This window comes from Lissotriton vulgaris, chromosome 9, assembly GCF_964263255.1.
Source record: "Lissotriton vulgaris chromosome 9, aLisVul1.2, whole genome shotgun sequence".
NCBI lineage: Eukaryota > Metazoa > Chordata > Amphibia > Caudata > Salamandridae > Lissotriton > Lissotriton vulgaris.
Genome location: NC_141697.1, coordinates 902,205,670 through 902,224,145, shown reverse-complemented (window position 1 = coordinate 902,224,145; position 18,476 = coordinate 902,205,670). Strand labels below are relative to the sequence as shown.

The following is an 18,476-nucleotide window of genomic DNA, read 5'->3' as shown; positions in this document are numbered from 1 at the left end:
CGGCCGGCGCTACTTTCAGGGCACTACTTTTTTTTAAAGTTATATTTTTAAATTGACGTTTTTTTTTTTTCTATAGCCTATGTCCATCTGCACACCCGGAGTATTACAACAATGTATTGGGTGTGTGGATTGGCGCTGTGGTTCCCGAGTTTACCTTGCCAAAAGGTTTGTGATCTCTCTTTATAATAGTAGTATAGATTCCTAAATAATTTCCCAGCCTATATCCCCCCTACAAATCTAACAGCCCGCTACAACACTATAAATTACTATTAATAATTAAATACAAATGTCGAAATCTGTATGTAATGAAAGCTGTATTTGAAAAAAAAGTCTACCATTTAAATAAACAATAGTACCATGTAAAAATATTATATCAACTAAGACATATTAAAATAATGTACAAATATATTTTAACAACTATGGGGGTCATTAGGTTGACGGATAGACTTTTGTCCGCCCGCCATCCAATCGTATTTGGGACCGCCCGCCTATGAGGTTCCACAGGGCAAATTAGGATGCAATTGCCACCATGGCGGTCGCATTGGCCATGTTTTGTATTTTGGCGGGTACTGTGCTCTGCAGTGCCCGCAAGTCAAAACAGACACCCCACACATATCCGTGCACGACGTGGCAGGCACCATGCGGGGCCTATCACATGGTGTGGGGATCTGTAGGGGGCACCATAGGTGCCCCCCAGAGCCAAGTCCCTGGCCTAGGGGTTTAGGGGGGCCCACTACAGGGCGCCAAATCCGTTTCCGCCTGCCATTTTGCTGCAGGTTGACCACCGCAGAACGACAGGCAGAAAGAGCTATTGTAATCCCAACAGCCACCGCATTTCTGGGATTACAGGGAGGTCCGACTGGCGGTAAAATAAAGATGGCCTATTGAGACGATGGCATCGTTGTTTCCGACCGCCACCCGTCAAAATGCCGTTGTTATATGGCGGACGGAGATCCCTGGTAAGACCGCCACCGACAGACTGTCGGTGGTGGTCCTTCGGCCATCGTGATGAGGCCCTATATTACTGAAAACTATATTAAAAAACAATATCTTTATCAACTGTATTTATGCATCACAATATTTTGGTGTCACGATATTTAATTTCCGATATTTATGGCTACCTGATATTTTTAACTTGATATTTAGTCCAAACACAGAAAGATCCATGGGTCCAATGTAGTATTTGTGTAGTTCAGGCATGCTGCGTCTATGTTTTGGTAGAATGTTCACTTAACTGACATCAATTTAAAAAAAAAAAAAACAGTCCTTGCTGTTTGGATGATTTTCATCTTCAAGTTGAAGGGATATGGATGAGAATGACTCCAGGTTGGTCAGATCACTTGGTTGCTCTGCTACTCATTCTCTATGTTTTTTTCTATACCAAAATTATAATGACAATCTTCTTTCAAAATCATTTAGAACAGTTTTCTTCCACTCAAACACCAGTACCTCGGAATCACAGGATTTGAATATTACTGAAACACTGTACATTCTCAGGCAACAAACTCGATCTGTTTAAAACTAAAGCGCTCCCTATCACTAACTTTCACTGAAAAGAGCATTTGGAAAATGTGGTCATTATGTAGTCTCCTGCAGGTGTCAAGGGTCTGGGAACACACATTCTTTAAACCAAAGGAAAGGGATAATAATTCTGACAGACATTTTCTGGGGAAGGAAACAACAACATTTTGTACAAATAACACTATTCCCCGATTAAATACACATAAAAGAGGAAAATCTGAGGCGTGTTGAAAATGTTGTGGATGGGGAGGCACAATCACCCATGGTGGTATCTTTAATTCTTCGTGTCATAGGATGGGACCTTGGTGTGAATTTGACACACTGAACAAGAATACCAAAGATGAAGAGGAGCTTAGCGAGCATCCAAGATGGTCACGTGAGCACAGGGCTTCCCGGACCATCACCACTCCTCGCAATTTATCCTGAGGATATCCTGATTTCTTGGACGGATCTTCAAAGATGAACCTCGACTGAGTCCATAACTCTTTTCAGAATTGAAATCAGACTTGGGTAACCGAAATTACGGCACTTTGAACTTTCGAGGTCCACCTGGAGGCTGTGCCGGGGACTTGGCGACTTGCGGATCCGGGACGGAGTTGAACAACAACGGCAGTGGGGCCTCATTGGTGGCCGTATCTCCACTTTCGGTTTGGTTTCCGGATCCTCGCAGGGTCTGATTGAGAGACCGTTTCGCCCGGCTGGGGACCAATCCAGCCTCCACTTAGTGTCAGCATTGCCTCCTCATTTTATCTCTTTTGGGTCAACTGTGACTTTTTCTTGGCCATACGAGCCAGCCTTGTGGTTTGTTGGCGCCAGGACTGCCGGCGGCCATTTTCACCAGGTCGCGTGGGCCCCTTCGGGGAGCATTTTCCAGTATGGCGGGCAGGGGTGACGCAGAGAAGCGGAAGACCAAGACGTCTCTTCGTGGGGGACCAGTCCAGACAAATGTTATGGACCGGTACACTCAAGCCAAAGGATCCCCCGGGCTTTCCAGCCGTACCCCGGAGGACATCTGAGACGACCCTTCTGTTCCTGTAATTGTCCCTGCAGGACATTATGGGCGCCATCACCGGCACGAGGGAAACCATCGGCCAGCAGTATGAGGTTCTGGCTAGTAAAATAGACACGGTCGCCATTGATGTCACTCTGATCAGGGCCGACCTGTCTAAAACAAATGAAAAAGTCAAGTCATTGGATTTGAAGACTTCCAGCCTCACGGCCGATGTGTCGTAACTCCAAACCGAACTTGGGAATTTGAAATCGGCTAATGACCGAATGTCCCATCGGCTGGAGGATTTTGAGAACATGGCAAGACGCAACAACATTCGCGTCATAAGTGTTCCAGAAAACCCTGAGACTCACTCGGTGGACCTCCTGGTCGAAGATCTAATCCTCACCCATCTTGCCCCTTCTGGACTGAGTAAATTCTTCGCTGTGGAGCGTGCACATCGTGTCCCGGGCGGTAAGCCCAAGCCGGGCGCCCCTCCGAGGCCTATCATTGCAAAACTTTTTCATTTCAGATGCAATCTTGCAGGCATCGAGAGTGCATGGCCCGGTGAAATTTGAAAACTCCTCGTTAATTTTTTCCCGGACTTCACTCAACTTGTTCAAAGACAAAGGATGGGTTTTCAGGGGGTTAAGCGACCTCTCCGGGACCTGGGCTTGAAGTACGCTATGCTTTTCCCTACCAGGCTTCGAGTGGAATATGAGGAACGGACCTTCTTTTTCGATCGACCGGAAAGTGTGAGTGACTGGTTGGATTCCCTGCCGGGCCGAGGCGATCGGACGGAGCACCCTGGCGGTGCCGAGGGTGGTGAGCCTGCACAAAAGTGACTTTTCGGTCCCTGATCTCCGAACATTGGACGTTGCTCAGCTGGGTGCTATTTCTTTTGTATATGTTGCCCTGTGGTAGTCCACTTTTGGGTGGCGGGTGGGGACGGGCCTCTTTCCTCCTCCGGGGTCTTTTTGTAGAATGGGATTGTTAGGTCGACAGGCACACTGCATTTTGGGGTGGCTCTTTAGTCTACTGCAGGGGTGCAGGGAGGGGGGAGTTGTAACGGGTTTTAGTTGGGGGGTGGGAGGGGGTGTTTGTGTTTGTGTTTTTCTTTCCCAAGGCGGCGTATTGGTTCTTTTTCTGCTTCTGGTGTCCTGCTCTTTGTGGGGAGCCTCATGCAACATGTTTGGGAATGGGGGGTAGTGGGTTGAAGCTCATATCTTGGAATGTCAATGGTTTGGGAGATCGTATAAAACGGGGTGTTGGACTGCAATATTTACGTCGTTTGTCCCCTGATGTGGTACTCCTGCAGGAGACGCATTTAGTTGGCAATGTGTATCACGCTATGAATAGATGGGGTTGCAGATTGGTTGCACACTCCAGGGGTTCACCACTGGTTCTAGAGGGGTTGGGATTCTGGTTCGGTCTCTTTGGTCACAATGTATGTTCCCCCAGGCCTCCAGACCTCTACTTTCTCGGATGTTGGTCGGATGATGCTGATGGTCTTCTCCTTATGGGTGGGGATTTCAATTCTGTACTTTCCGGCGATTTGGACCGTCACCCCCCAGGGACCTTCCCGCTTCCCAATCATGGCTTGGTGGGTTCCTGGACACCTTTGGTCTGGTGGATTGCTGGAGGTTAATGCATCCGACGTTACGTCACTACACCTATCACTCTGGTGCTCATGGGAGTATCTCCAGGCTAGATTACTTCCTTATGCCTGCTGTCCAGTCCTCCTACGTAGGGGAAGTTAGCCACTTGGCCGGGGGTATTTCGGATCATTCTCCTGTGTGGCTTCTTTTTGATACGGGTCTGCACGCTGCGGGGCGGGTCGCCCCTATCAATCCCTGGCATTTGCGTAACCCCAAGACCCGCACCCGCCTCATGAAATCGCTCGACCACTACTTCCTGGAGAATGAGGGGTCTGTCTCGTCCTCAGTGTCCCTGTGGGAAGCCTTCAAGGCTGTTATTCGCGGACACGCCCTATCTTTAATAGCTGAGACTAAGAAAGCTAGGACTGGGGAGGTCGAGAGTCTGGAGGCTGCAATACTGGATTTGGAGGCTGACCTAGACTCAGGTGTCACCCGGGACAAACTCCACGCCCTTAGCTTGAAACAGTTTGATTATAAATCCCTTATTTATTTATTTATTTATTTATTTTTTGCACTTATAATGCGCGCAGATACCCACAAAGGGTTTCCCGGTGCAAAGATTGGAAGGCTGAAAACACAGAAAGCGCAGAAAACAACTCGTTCAAAGACCGCGATTATTTATCAAAGAGCCAGGTTTTAACGCCTTTCTTAAAGCTGGCAAGATTTTCCTCCTTACGCAGGGCTAAGGGAAGGGAGTTCCAAAGGACTGGTCCCAGATGGGAAAAAGACTTTCCCCCCATACGGGCCAGTTTAAATCTAGGAACCACAAAGTATGCTCCATTTAAAGAGCGGAGGTTGCGTTCAGGAACGTAGGGCCTAACCAGTTTTTGCAGGTACTTTGGTGCGGTCCCTGCCTTGATCTTAAACATATAGGTCAGTGCTTTGAACCGAACCCGGTTCTCAACTCTAAGCCAGTGCAGGTCCTTTAGATGCTTCGAGATCCTAGCTGTCCTAGGGATCTTACATAGCAGCCTGGCTGCGGAGATCTGGACCAGTTGGAGTCGCCTAATCACAGCTGAATTGGAGCCCAGATATAAGATGTTACCGTAGTCAAGCCTAGATGTAATAAGTGCATTGACTACGGTCTTCTGGGTATCCACAGGCAGCATCCAGATGATCTTCCGCAGCCATTTAAGGATAGTGAAGCACGTACCAGCTACTTTGTTGACCTGCTGTTTCATCGATAAAGAGTCATCGATGCATACCCCTAAGTTCCTGACTTGGGTAGCCGGGCTGGGAAAAGCACCCAGGGATGGCGGCCTTCTGACAGATGCTGCCGAAACGATGTACAGGGAACAATAAGGTAGATTGTATGATGTTGGGGATAAGGCGGGTAAACTGATTGCCTGGCTCGATAAGAAGGAGAGAGCGAATCGTGTGGTCCCTGTGATTCAAAATTCTGACGGTGTGGATGTGACTGACCCTGGCGAGATTGTGGAATGTTTTGCTGACTATTTTCGTGTGGTCTACTCCTCGGTGTCCGACAGAGATGAGGATGACTCTCACTTATTGTTGAGAGACATCGCACTGCCCTGCCTGTCTGAAGAGGATCGGGAGAGTATGGAGGCATCGTTGTCGGTCGACGAGATTGCGACTGCCATCCGTTCCCTCTGTTCTGGCAAAGCCATGGGGCCGAATGGCCTGCCCATTGAATTATACAAATTATGCCCGGACAAGGTCGCACCATATCTTCGTGATATGTTTACGGAGTCGCGTGATCTTGGCTCCCTCCCTGTTGACCAGCGTCTGGCTACTATAGTTGTAATTCCCAAGGAGGGCAAACCTTGTGACCGTTGTGCCTCATACAGGCCTATCTCCCTATTGAATGCTGAGCCGAAGATTCTCGCTAAGGTCCTTGCTAACCGCCGCCTCACTGTTATTTGTGACCTGATCCATCCGGATCAGTCTGGTTTCATTCCGCACCGGAACACTGCTCTTAATTTGCGGCGCCTTCATGTCGTTCGCGCTAGGGCGGAGCTTCTTTCCGAACCGGCCATCTTGGCTTCATTGGACGCCACGATGGCCTTTGACACGATTGAGTGGCAATACCTCTGGGCCACTCTCGAGAAGTTCGGTTTTGGTGCAGGATTTATCAGTTGGGTGAGGCTTTTATATACGGATCCGCTGGCTCAGGTTGTTGTCAATGGTAGGGTCTCCCATCCCTTCGCTCTTGGGAGGGGTACTAGGCAGGGGTGTCCGCTGTCCCCCTGCTCTTTGCTCTTGCCCTAGAACCGCTCGCGGCCTGGCTCCGATGGGAACCGTCAATAAAGGGCATTCAGTGGACCCCCGATTTTGAAGACCGGGTTTCGTTGTATGCCGACGATATTCTCTTGTATCTCACTTCCCCTCGCAAATCCCTCAACGTCCTCTTTGACGTCCTCGCTTCTTTTGGCAAAAACTCCGGTTTGATTATTAAATGGTCTAAATCGTGTGTCTATGTCATTTCTGGTGGCCTTCCTCCCTTGCCGACTAGGTTCCCCATTCAAATTTCACACTCTGGCTTCAAGTACTTGTGGGTCTACGTATCGTTGGACTCGGCTGTCCGCTACGAGCATAATCTCCTTCCTCCTCTCCGTCGCTTGAAGCTTGACTTGGCTCGTTGGCGTAGATTGCCGTTGTCACCACTTGGTCGAGCGGCACTGTTTAAAATAATGTCCCTGCGTAGATTGCTCTACGCACTTCAGAACTCCTTTGATATTATTCCGGCGACCTACTTTCGGGAGGTGGAAGGTTTACAGAGGAGACTTGTTTGGGACAGTCGCACACGCATCGCTCTCTCAAAACTAACTCTCCCCTGGTATGACGGGGGCATCGCGCTCCCGGACATCAGGAGGTATTATTGGGCCTCCCAGTTGTCCGCCATCAACCATGCTACGTATGCACCCGGCCCGAATCCGGCGTTTGCGATGGATAAATACCTGTTGCCTGGTGGCGACTTCAACAGAGCACTCTACTCTCGGACGGCGGGGAGGAACCTAACGGGACCCACCAAGATTGCATTGCGTGTGTGGAAGGATGCCAATGTGGCTATGGGGTGGAATGATCGACTGACGCGAGCGACCCCTTTGTTTGCTTCGGAACGATTGGGATGCCTCTGGACGACGAAAGGTTTCGAGAACTGGGACACGATTGGCATTAGTAGAGTGGGTGATCTTTGGGTGAAAGGTGCGGTCAAATCCTTCGCGGTGCTTCAGAGTGAGTATGAGTTAAATGAGCGGGAGTTCTTCAGATATGCACAGGTGCATCACGCTTTGCTGTCGGTCTTCACGGCCGGTACCACGGTCCCTGAATCTTCCCCGCTTGAGGACCGTATACTCGATGGTCATCTGCCCGATAGTATGATTTCCTTGATTTATAAGAAATTAATCAACAATCGGGCGGATATCCTTGTGCGTCTTAGGGAGGCCTGGGCTGGGGACGGGTTGGAATTGGACAACGAGGACTGGCAGTCCGCACTATCCTCCCCGAAAGAGGTCGCCATTCTGGCCCGTCTCCGTCTCGTCCAGCTCAAAATTCTTCACCGCGTGTATGTGACGGGTCCTCGTTTGGTTGCTATGAGTTTTTCTTCGGATGGGTTCTGTAGGCGCGGTTGTGGAATGAGTGCCACCTTCCTTCATATCCTTTGGGAGTGCCGTGATGTCGCTGCGAATTGGAACCGCGTGCATGCTGTAATGGAGTGTGTCACTGGGATCGCTCTGTTGCCTAAGGCTCGAAGATGTTTGTTGAATGTGTGGGAGCCGAATGACTACAACGTTGCCCAGGCCCGGTGGACGGCACTTGGGAACATGATTGCCAAAAGGGATATTGCGCAGCTTTGGGGTTCCCAACGGCCTCCCACCGTGTCAGTATGGAAGGAGAACATGGATTAGTGCATGTTTAGAGAGAAGACGGTATATTTGGCTAGGGGCAAGCCTAGGGCGTGGAGTAAATTTTGGGGCCAGTGGAACGCATACCGATGGAACATCTGTATGACCCCCTCCGAAGACATCCCGGACATTTCCCTGTCCCCCTGACCTCTGAGTTCCTTGACTACTGTATTCTTTTGCTGATTGTCCTGACTTCCCCACTGCCTCCCCCCACCGGTCATCTCTATATTCCTCCTGATTCTCTATCCGGTATGGTAGGTCTCCCCCACCTGAGCTCGACATCTTCTACAATGTTTCTCGCCTTGAGTTTTGTTCTTTTGTTTTTCTCTTAGTTCCTTTCTAAAAAATTTAAAATATTTTGTATCCTGTATACCTCCTGAGTTGCCGAACATGTATCCTGTACTTCTGCTGGACCTCTAGGGATCAGCCGCTGCTTTTTGACGCTACATAATTGATCTACATGCACTAGCGGCTGGCCCCTGTGGTTGTAGGCCCATATCCGTAATGACGTTGTTTTGCACAATAAAGTTTTTATAAAAAAAGAATACCAAAGATGCTAGAAGGTTCACCATCGCCTGGTGGTAGTCTACGAAAGACTGTGGCTAGCCCGCCATCAACAGCCTGTCATCGAGGTAGGGGAAGACTGGTATTGTTGATTGCTGTGGTCCTGCTTCCTTATCTCCGAACAGATGAGTGCCATCAAATGGTATGGCCATTAACAGTTCTTGGTTGTCATCTAAAATGCAGAAGGATCTCGTCAATGTGTTGTGCCAATGCATGGCGCTGGTAACAACAGCCCTGCCCAAGCAATCAGTAGTGTGCAGTCTAGAACAAATGGTATACTCTGCTGCATCCTGACCATCTGCACTACATTTGCACAAAACTCTTCTGGAACCATCGGCAAAATCTCACCGACCTTATCCCACAAAGCATTTGAATAGCATCCATTGACCAAGATAAGGGCTAGGTCGGTGGCAGAAAACACTTGTTTTTAGTGCCTCCATTTGTTTAGATTCTCTGTCAGTAGGAGTCGTAGGAAAGGAGTCTGGACAACCAGGCTTTACGGGTGTGTTGCTCAGGAGAACTTTCCTTCCTGAAGGTCAGGAAGGAAAGGTCTCCTGGGCAGCACACCTGTAAAGTCTGGTCACCTGCCTATTTGCCAGCGGGCAAAAGCCAGGTTTGCCCAAGAGGCCCATCAATGTGTCAGTGAGTGAAACGGAGAAGCGACTCAGTAGATGCCAATCCAGGCTGAAGAACACCGGTCAACATTTGTTCTATTTGTTGTAGGCTCAGACCTTTGGTCACATGCTGGAGGACCACACCATAAGAAGCTGCTTCCTCAGTTGAATGGCTGGATTGGAAAACTCAAACCAGTGTCAGGACAGGAATACAGACCACAAGTCTCATACAAATCCATGACAAGTTCATGTCATCATCATTTTGGTGATCATCTCTATTGTCAGATCAAAGATTATGTTACCTTTGGTCAGACAGATACTGAACCAAACAAGTTGTGAAGGGCTTGTGGATGAGGTCTGATATACGGGAAGTGTTTTTCGGTCCAAATTAGGCCGAATCGGTTGTGGCATATGATGCAGCTGCAGTCGAGGTCAAGTCCGATTCATTTCGGACTAGGACAGTACAATCGGGCATTTCTCCTGCATTGGCGGAGTTGGGCTAAAGTCAACATGGCAGAAACCGGTGTGAGCAGTATAAAGGTAACTGAAGTAAAGCTGGGTCTAGTGTGCAGTGGGGACAAAAGGCAGAGATGGCACAGAGGATGGATCTGCCAATGGAACCAGAAAGGAGGCCTCCTTGGTTCCTTGGGGCCTCAAGGCACGCACGAGGGAGCTGGAAGGGTGCTAAATATGCACACCATGGCTTCTCTGAAAATCTCAATCTGCTGCATTGCCGCCAACAGACCTTGAAACACAGAGTACATTGGGACAATTGAGGGATCTGTTCCTCGGGAGAGGATCAGGACGAAGATCGAGAGGCCCCTGGATGTCCTCAGGATGACAGTGCTGGGACAAGGAGGAATCCAGCTTCTAATTCTTCCTTTTCTTTTTCTTGGACGTATGTAAGTACTTCATTTTGAAGGAGGATAACTTGCAAGGACAGCGCTGAGAGTGGATGTGGGGCCCGTGCACTGGACTTTGACAGGGAGCGCAACTTACATGTGTTCAGTGACATACAGTTTGGCTTTGCAGTCCAGGATCTTCTTGGGATTCATGCAGGTAAAGAACCGGCAGGCCCTGGAGTTGTGTCACCGATATCTGCTAGTAACAGTCCCCACAAGGCTTAAACCCTGTGGTTTTAGGTAGGGACAAATTACATTGCACACTGATGCAACATTTGATATAAAAACTCATCAGGGATGAGGTAAAAAATTAGGAAGCGAGCTCCGGATATGGATCGGAAGGTGCAGAAAGAAGAGAACTGAAGTCAGTGAGCAGTGTTGGCACATACCTGCAGCACCACTGCCCTGGCTCCTCAGCCTGCATATTGGTGGAATTGAGGGTAGAGGCATGGAGGCCTCTGCTGCTGAGGGGATCCGTGCTTGCTTCCTCCCTGACTGCCAATGCTGCCGCAGGCCCTGGAGCCATATCGGGCCTGGGGTGACACTCCCTCTGTGGTGCTAGCAGAGGCTACTGGAGTGGGTGGGGGGGAGTCGAGAAGTGATCTACATATTTACACCCTTTGGCAGGCGAGGAGTGCCCGTGTAGAGTGCTCCTGCATCACATTTGGTTTCACAGTGGGCTCAATGGGGGGCTTCAGTATAGTGGACTAAGGGTGCTCATTTGGGATGCTGGTGTGCTGCTGTGGCTGCCACGGCTCAAGATGGGGACACGGGGTTGGTTTCGGCCCAGGCTCCTGTACCAGACATGTGAACTTGTATGCACTGTTGTGGCTGGTGCTGTGTCTCCTAGGCATCATTGAATGGCCAATCCGGCTGCAGGAGTTGGATGAAGCATGAGGGAGAAGAGTCTGGATCCTAGTCATTGTGGTCACATCTTGGCCCCCCGGCGAGGACTCCTGCTATTGTCCTTCTTGGACCCTCCTGAACGCTCCACAGCCCTGGCCTCGGTGGGGAAACTCAACTCGCTTCACTGACCTTTAGACTCTACCCTTGCGCACAGAGGATGGATCGCGCTGCAGTGCTGTAAAACAAACTGAACACTATGCAGGCGGCAATTTAGGTGGCTACTGAGCACTCTCGCACATCATTGGAAGCCCAAATAGCCACCATGGCTATGGATTTCACACTGCTACATGCTGATCACCGAAAACTTGTGTACAGGGTAGACACGGTGGAACAAAATATTGCTGACTTATAAGTTCAATTCGCACATTCATCAATGCAGACACTGATGGAGCATACTGATGTCTTGGAGCGGAGGGACGAAGACGCTGAAGGTAGATCGAAGTGAAAAAATGTTCGAACTGTGGAACTCCCTGAGAGGACGCAGGGCAGAGATGCTATACAACACCTGGAGCGTTGGCTGTGGGATTTGCTTCCCCACACACTTTCTCGCAATATTTCACCACTGAACAGGTGTACTGAGTCCCAGCGAAAAAAAAGTCCCCGCCTGGAGCCAATCTTCGACCAGTGGTATTCTGGTTACTCCATTTCCGTGACTGAGACTCCATCCTGCATGAGACCAGGAAACTTCCTGAGATAAAAGTGGACAAAGCACAAATAATGAGCTTTCCCAACTACACAATCACAGTTCAATGGCACAGCAGCACTTTTCTGTGGGTGAAGCAACGTAATTGCTACTGTTCCCAGCACATCTCAGAGTGGTAGCATGCAGCACCATGCATTTTTTATTCACCTGCTGAGGTCTGGCACTTGCTAGGATTCTACGGCGCTCAAGCCACTGACATGTCGAGATCTGGCACTATTGAATATAGGGTGCGCACTAGAGGTCTCCTGCGCCACTCTGGCCACACTTGCCTTCAACCCCAAAGTCTATGCCTAACAGGGACAGATCATTACAGAAAGCCGCAGAGCGTTGCAACAGACCACTGCCCTCACAGAAGAAATGAGACACTTGAGCTCTGCAGATGATTTACCACAATCCTCCTGTGATACGAGTTCTGTAGCCACCTGGCCCTCCAGGGCCCACTCTGTGCCCACACTCCACAATCAATGACATTTTTGATCTACCCTCTGCCTTACCTATTGTTCGCCCATCACGTGCAGCATGAAGCATGATTACACAGGACCAGCCTTAACCCCTTGTGCTCTGTAGCCAAATGGAAAACTGAATTGCTATGCTCCTTCTCTTTATACTTTGTACTAACTCTTCCCTCCCTACTTTCCCCCACAGGGAACATTGACGCAGCTGAACTGCCTGAAATAGCTCATTACTTTATGTAGGAAGCCAACTTTGATCGCACTAAGGGGATTAACCGGCTTTTGTTTCTGAGCTGGTCTCCCTTGAAAAACGTTTTTAATTGGTACCTAAATGTTCACTTCAGATTGGTTTGGGTGGGTACTCAGTTAGCGTATGGCACATCTAGCATTCATTGTTCTTTTGTTGTTATCTTATTCAGTTTTCTTATTTCAGTTTTACGAATGCTACCTGGTCTCCTTGTTCTTGCCATTCCAGCTGGTGAGCCATTGCCGCTACTCATGCATGATGATTCATATCCATTGCCCATACCTGTCCTTCCCCAACATACATCAACGCATGTCATCTATTAAAGTAATAACTTGGAATGTGCACGGAATACATACCCCTGCACGAAGATATGCCATTTACTCAGACCTTAAGCGCCACTCAGTCCATGTCGCTAAACTGCAAGAATCCCATTTGACATGCACTGTGGTGACCAAGTTACAGTGCTGCTGGCATGTAAGATGTTCACCTCTGATTTCTTCTCCCAGGCCCAAGGGATTTTGATCCAGGTGCACCCAGGGACGTCATTTAATCCGGATGAGATGGTCACTGACCCGGAGGGCCGATGTTTTTGTGAAGTGCACAATAGATGGTCGACATGTCTTGCTGGGAAGCATATACCCCCCCAACACGACTAGATACAATAACTGCATGCGCACTCTGGGGTTCTGTCGCATTGGGGTGGAGTCCCATGGGTATTAGGCATAAACTTTTATAGTGTGCTAGATGTCGCCTGAAGCGCTCATTCCCTCTGAAGACCCATATGACTGCCTTCTTGAACACCCAGGCTCCCAAAAACGGGTTACAGGGTTGGTAGTTATTGGACGTGTGGTGCAGCAGCTATAAGACTACCTGGGTGCATTAACTTTTATTCTACGCCTGATGCTTTACACATGTGGATTGACAGGCTGATTGGCACACTGAGCCTGGCCTCCTGTGTCACACATATTGATTACCTAGGCTGCACCCACTCTGATCACAACCCCTAATATCTGCAAATTGGGTGGAACTCTGGCACATTGTGTGTGACTTGGTTTAGCAGACGAACTTGTGGGTACTTAGGTTCTATGTATTTCTTTTCTAGTTTTGATACGAAAGTGGAGCCCGTAGCTGAGTTGCTCATGCATGTCAGCCCTTGTTAAGAGATGTAGTCCAGTACTGGAGCATCTCCTCTGGAACGTCTATGTTTAAAGAACAATTGATGGACAGAATGTAGGAACAATGTCATACATTCACCCCAGTACAGAGATCTGGGCCTACATCAATTGTTGTTTTGCTCACCATGCCATTCCAGTTTAAACCCAGCCATACTCAAATCAGTTTAGACCCTGCACCCAATGGGAACAGTCCAGCCCGAACTGCCAGGCCAGGTCTTACGTGGACTGGAAACAAGCATCCTATGACTGGTTTTGAGGGTTCACCCCTCACCAGCCAGGATAGATTGAGGCCAGTGGCATGGAGAGCATGGGACCCATGTCTGGGAATACCCGTCCCACTCGGGGAGACAAATGCAAAAAGAACAACTGATGGATGGATTGTAGAACAATGTCATACATTCACCCCAATACAGAGATCTGGTCCTAAATCCATTGTGTTTTTGCTCACCATGCCATTCCAGTTTAAACCCAGCCATATGCAAATCAGTCTTGACCCTGCGCCCAATTGGAATAGTCCAGCCTTAATGCCAGGGCGGGTCCTTCCTTCGACTTGGGCTATTAACGCTGGAGCGGGCCTTTAATGGTCGGTATAGTCTTCTACGGCAGGCTATAAGACTATATTAATGTTCTACAGATTCCCGTACCGAGTCCCGCAGTGCCAGATCCAGAAAGACGATCTTGTGAATATAACATGTATGGAAATGTGCTCGGGAAGAGCGCCCACGTCGATTACTAGAGACGCTGGGTCATGGTCTGACAGAATCTGGGTGCCTATAGTCTATAGAGGTCGTTATGCTTAGTGGCTAAAGAGATCAGGATATTTCCCTCGAAATATCTATCAAATTTAAGTCGAGTAACCCCTGGGTCTGTTAGGGAGAAAGGGTGTGTGTATTGTAGTGCATTACTAAGCGATCAATTGGGAATTCAGGGCTGTGTTGAAATTTTCCCCAATAATCGGATCAGCCCAGGTGAAGTATGCTATCAATATAAGCAGTGAGCTGGAAAACTCCTCCTTATTGTCGTTACGGCCATATAAAGAGTTAAGTGTAATCGAATATGTGCCTAAACAGACTCTCAACCCCATTGCCTACCATCTCTGTCTGTGTATGTCTGATCAATGGTTATACCTAGGGCAGGTCCCACTTGACAGCCACTTCTGTGATCATGGTAGAGTGGCTCGCTTGAAATTGGAGCAGGAACCAGTATGAGTGAAGCCTCTTAGTGTCAGGCAAGATAGTGTGTCTCTTCAATCACAGCAATATCTATCTCTTTAATGTGAAGCCATTTCAAAAGTGATTTCCATTGTAATGTTTCAAAGAGACTATATTAAGTTGGTGCATCTTTTAAGAGTGAGGGTAAAGTAGCGGTGGTGATTGGTGGGCCAGTCCTCTTCTTGACAACATTACTATTGCCCCACTGAGGGCTCTCGGCACTCATGCCAAATCTGTCAAGGGGAATTGTGCACACGCTGGGATAATAAATGAGGTAGGAAACAACAGCAACAGAACAAAATCTTTACAACAATAACAGAACATCACCATAAACAAATAAATAAACAAGATACAGTGGCTGAGTGGTACACATCAGCAAAAAGGAGAGGGCAGTTCACAAGCTAGCCACAGGTAGCCTACCCGTCCACCGGACAAACGATGCAAAGGATATGAAAGCAAGTTTACGTAGGTCAGAGGGTGGCCATTGTAGGAAAGGATGGAAGGTACGAGTAGTATACTCCGGCTTAGAATAGGTAGCGGAGCCAGGGACACGCTTTAGGAGAGGCGAATCCCCCCAGTCTCATCAGCCGGTGCCCTCCGAGAGCAGATCCGATCTCTGCTCATGCCACAGTGCAGCTTACTTAAATACTCCAAGTATTTTCCTCGCAGCAACAGCCGACTCAGCCCAATTCACGGCGACTCCGGTATCCAGCGGTCTCTTGCAGTTAGCCAGCAGAACCTGACAGACAGGAGCCCCAGCTCGGGAGCTCTGGCGAGCACTCTATTAAGGGTCCCCTCCTAGACCACAACCCCACCTCCTTTTTCTAGGTCATTATAAAGATTGACTAAAACGTAATTCTCACTTCTCAACTCTCTCTCACATATTTCATTGACAGGACACCAATCCTATAGCACTGAGTTTTTCAAATGTATAAACTGTTAAAACGGTGCTGGTTCATTTTGCTCACCTTGTTCTCTTTCTCTGCGTTTGTTTCTGTCACAGGAACAGAAACAGGCATTAACAAAGGTGCCACCAATGGATTTTCCAACGGTTGTATGCTTCCCGGAGAAATCAATTCAGCCTCCTGCAGCATCTGTACACTTTGTGTACTCAACCTGTCTGCACTGCACAGCTAAAGAGGCAAACCAAAATCAAAGACACCTATTAGGAAATATTGTTGTTAAGTCTTTCGCTAAAATATAAACCTCTACACGCTAAGCTTCAAATACAGTATCCTTTAAAAGTCATTTTTGGTCAGAAAGTCCATGCAAGGTATATGTAACATAATTGCAGAGTTATGTGCTCATTTCTTTAAAAGCTAAATGTCAAAGAACAAAATTACTTAAAATCTGTGTGCCCAGTATTAATCTGATTACTACTTGGTATAGTATCTTTCTAAATTAATTTGGTGTATATACTTTGATGCTCTGCGTAGTCTTTACTTTTGTGTGCATTAGTTATCCTTTTTCAAAGTAAAAGCACTGTCAGTGGAATTAGTTATTGGGTGTTATTATGTGTGTTAAGAGCTCTGAAGTTCCATCTCGCTTCACCTCACTGAGGGAGACTTGGACTGCTCTGACATCGCTACCTTTAGAAACAAGTGCTGTCGATGTGTGCTTGGTTTCCAACTTGGGGTGACAATAGTATAGCGACCCCCCGGGGTGACAACAAGGCCATGTGAGTCAAAAAGGAAGATGACCCAAGGCGAATAAAGAACACATTTGCATGAAAATGTTTTAAGTCAAAACCATAAGTGTTTAATAATAATTTAGTAATCATTACAGATAAGGAAAAAGGTCGTTTGTCAGTTTAAATCAGTATCAATATAGCTCACAAAACAGAAGAAGAGTCTATGTAAGTATAAAGTCAAATAAAATCCAACAGAGGGACTGACCAGTATGAAAGGAAGGAAAGGAAGGAGAGGTCTAGGTCTAAATCAGATAAACAGACTGTTATAAAACCTGCCTTCTTAGAAGCAAGCAAAAGGTCCGCAAAACATCTAAGTGCAAAGTCAGCAAGAGATTCAACATGATGTCTGCATAGGGAGAGTGCGGAAAAAGCTATGAGCATTAAAAAAAATAACAGGCTGTCATAGACTCTGCATTCTTAGAATCGAGCAAAAGGTCTGGCATACATCCCAGGAAAGGTATATTTTATAGGTTCGGAGGAGTAGGACATCCTGCTCTCAGCATGGTTTGAAGTGACATCATAGGGTTCAACTAATAAAGTTACATGAGATAAACCAATCAACATTGCAGAAAGTATGTTACATACATTAGGCCACGTTTGAGCCCACCTAAGATATAAAATAATAATGAGCCCCTTTACTTTACATTCATGGGAAATGACAGTGAACAATAAACCATTAAAAATGAATAAACACATAGTTGTCGCTGCAGGAAGCAACAGCACTTATTATTATAACATTTCAAAAACATATTTGGTAGGACTTTCTTCGAAAAACAAGTTAGATACAATATGAGAAACTGCACCACAAAAAGAATCCAATTTCAACTATTTTCTGTTAATGAAAAAAGACTCCAGCAGGCCCTTAATCTCGAAGAATAAAACCGAAATTAGTTTTGTAACTGCAAAAGTGCATGTATCTACAGACAGTGTAGGCCTGGTTATCGCAACTTGAGACCAGGTTATGCTAACTTTAGCACATATGAATAAGCATTATTTTAATTAATGAATCTAATATAATAATCCACCTTCTTATGATCAATTTTAGTTTCTTCAACTTCATCTTCTCAAAGGCTTTTAGTCCATCATACATTTTCGATTTGATTTAATCAAGTTCAATATCTACTCTTTGTCTTTATCTGGTCATCGTCTTCTTTTCCAATCACATTTCAATGTATCTCTCGGACAAATAACTTCAATAAGTTTCAGTAGAAGAAATATACCAATTAAACTGAGAATATTCATAATAATAGGGGTTAGCATCTTCCTTAATATATCACCACTTAAATCTCCAATCCATTCAGCCATCCATGCAAATCATTTACCAATGTTATTGGACAATTATCAAATATATAACCCCTCCTAACAATATCATTATAGATACAATCACTCATTACAATCATTTCAGAAGTTTATCATTCATCATGTTTCTCATGCATAATACAAATAACTCCTTTATTCTCTTGATTAATTGTAAATAAAAGCTGTATCTTTGAATTTCTAAATATCTTCGAAACTTCTTCTTGTAATTGAGCCTCTCTCAATTCACAAATTTTTACTCTTTCCTTAAAATCTCTATTAAAATTATTCTCCACATCAGTAAACCTACACACACTCTTTTTGTAAATTTGGTTAGATCCTCGTTTTAACATAATAGGTATATCTTTTTTGTTAACAGAGGTTACGTTCTTAATATCTTGTAACCAGTTAAAAGGCAAATCATATTCTGTTTGTATTCCGCCAATAGATCCAGCTCAAACAAAATTGACAAATACCTGGGCAGTAGGTCCTGTTAATATAGATGACTATAGGTCATATTTTACTCCTGCAATTCCCTCACCTGCTGGAAGGGCGAGGGGTGGGATTGTAACACCCTGCAATTTCAAGTTTTATCATTTTTTAATGAATGTCAATATTTTAACATGTTACAACTTAAGGGTCCAGAAGGTGACACCATATTATTGATTCATTTCTATAATAAT

General features: G+C 46.7%; 1 protein-coding gene across 1 annotated transcript in view; it reads right to left on the bottom strand.

The window, feature by feature from the left end:
- Window positions 1–18,476, bottom strand: part of ZNF541 (zinc finger protein 541) — a 1,260,340-nt gene that overhangs the window by 925,914 nt on the left and 315,950 nt on the right. Inside the window, exon 6 of the mRNA XM_086938682.1 lies at window positions 15,776–15,940. Coding sequence (XP_086794808.1) covers window positions 15,776–15,940 — 165 coding nt within the window. The remainder of the gene's footprint in view (window positions 1–15,775; window positions 15,941–18,476) is intronic.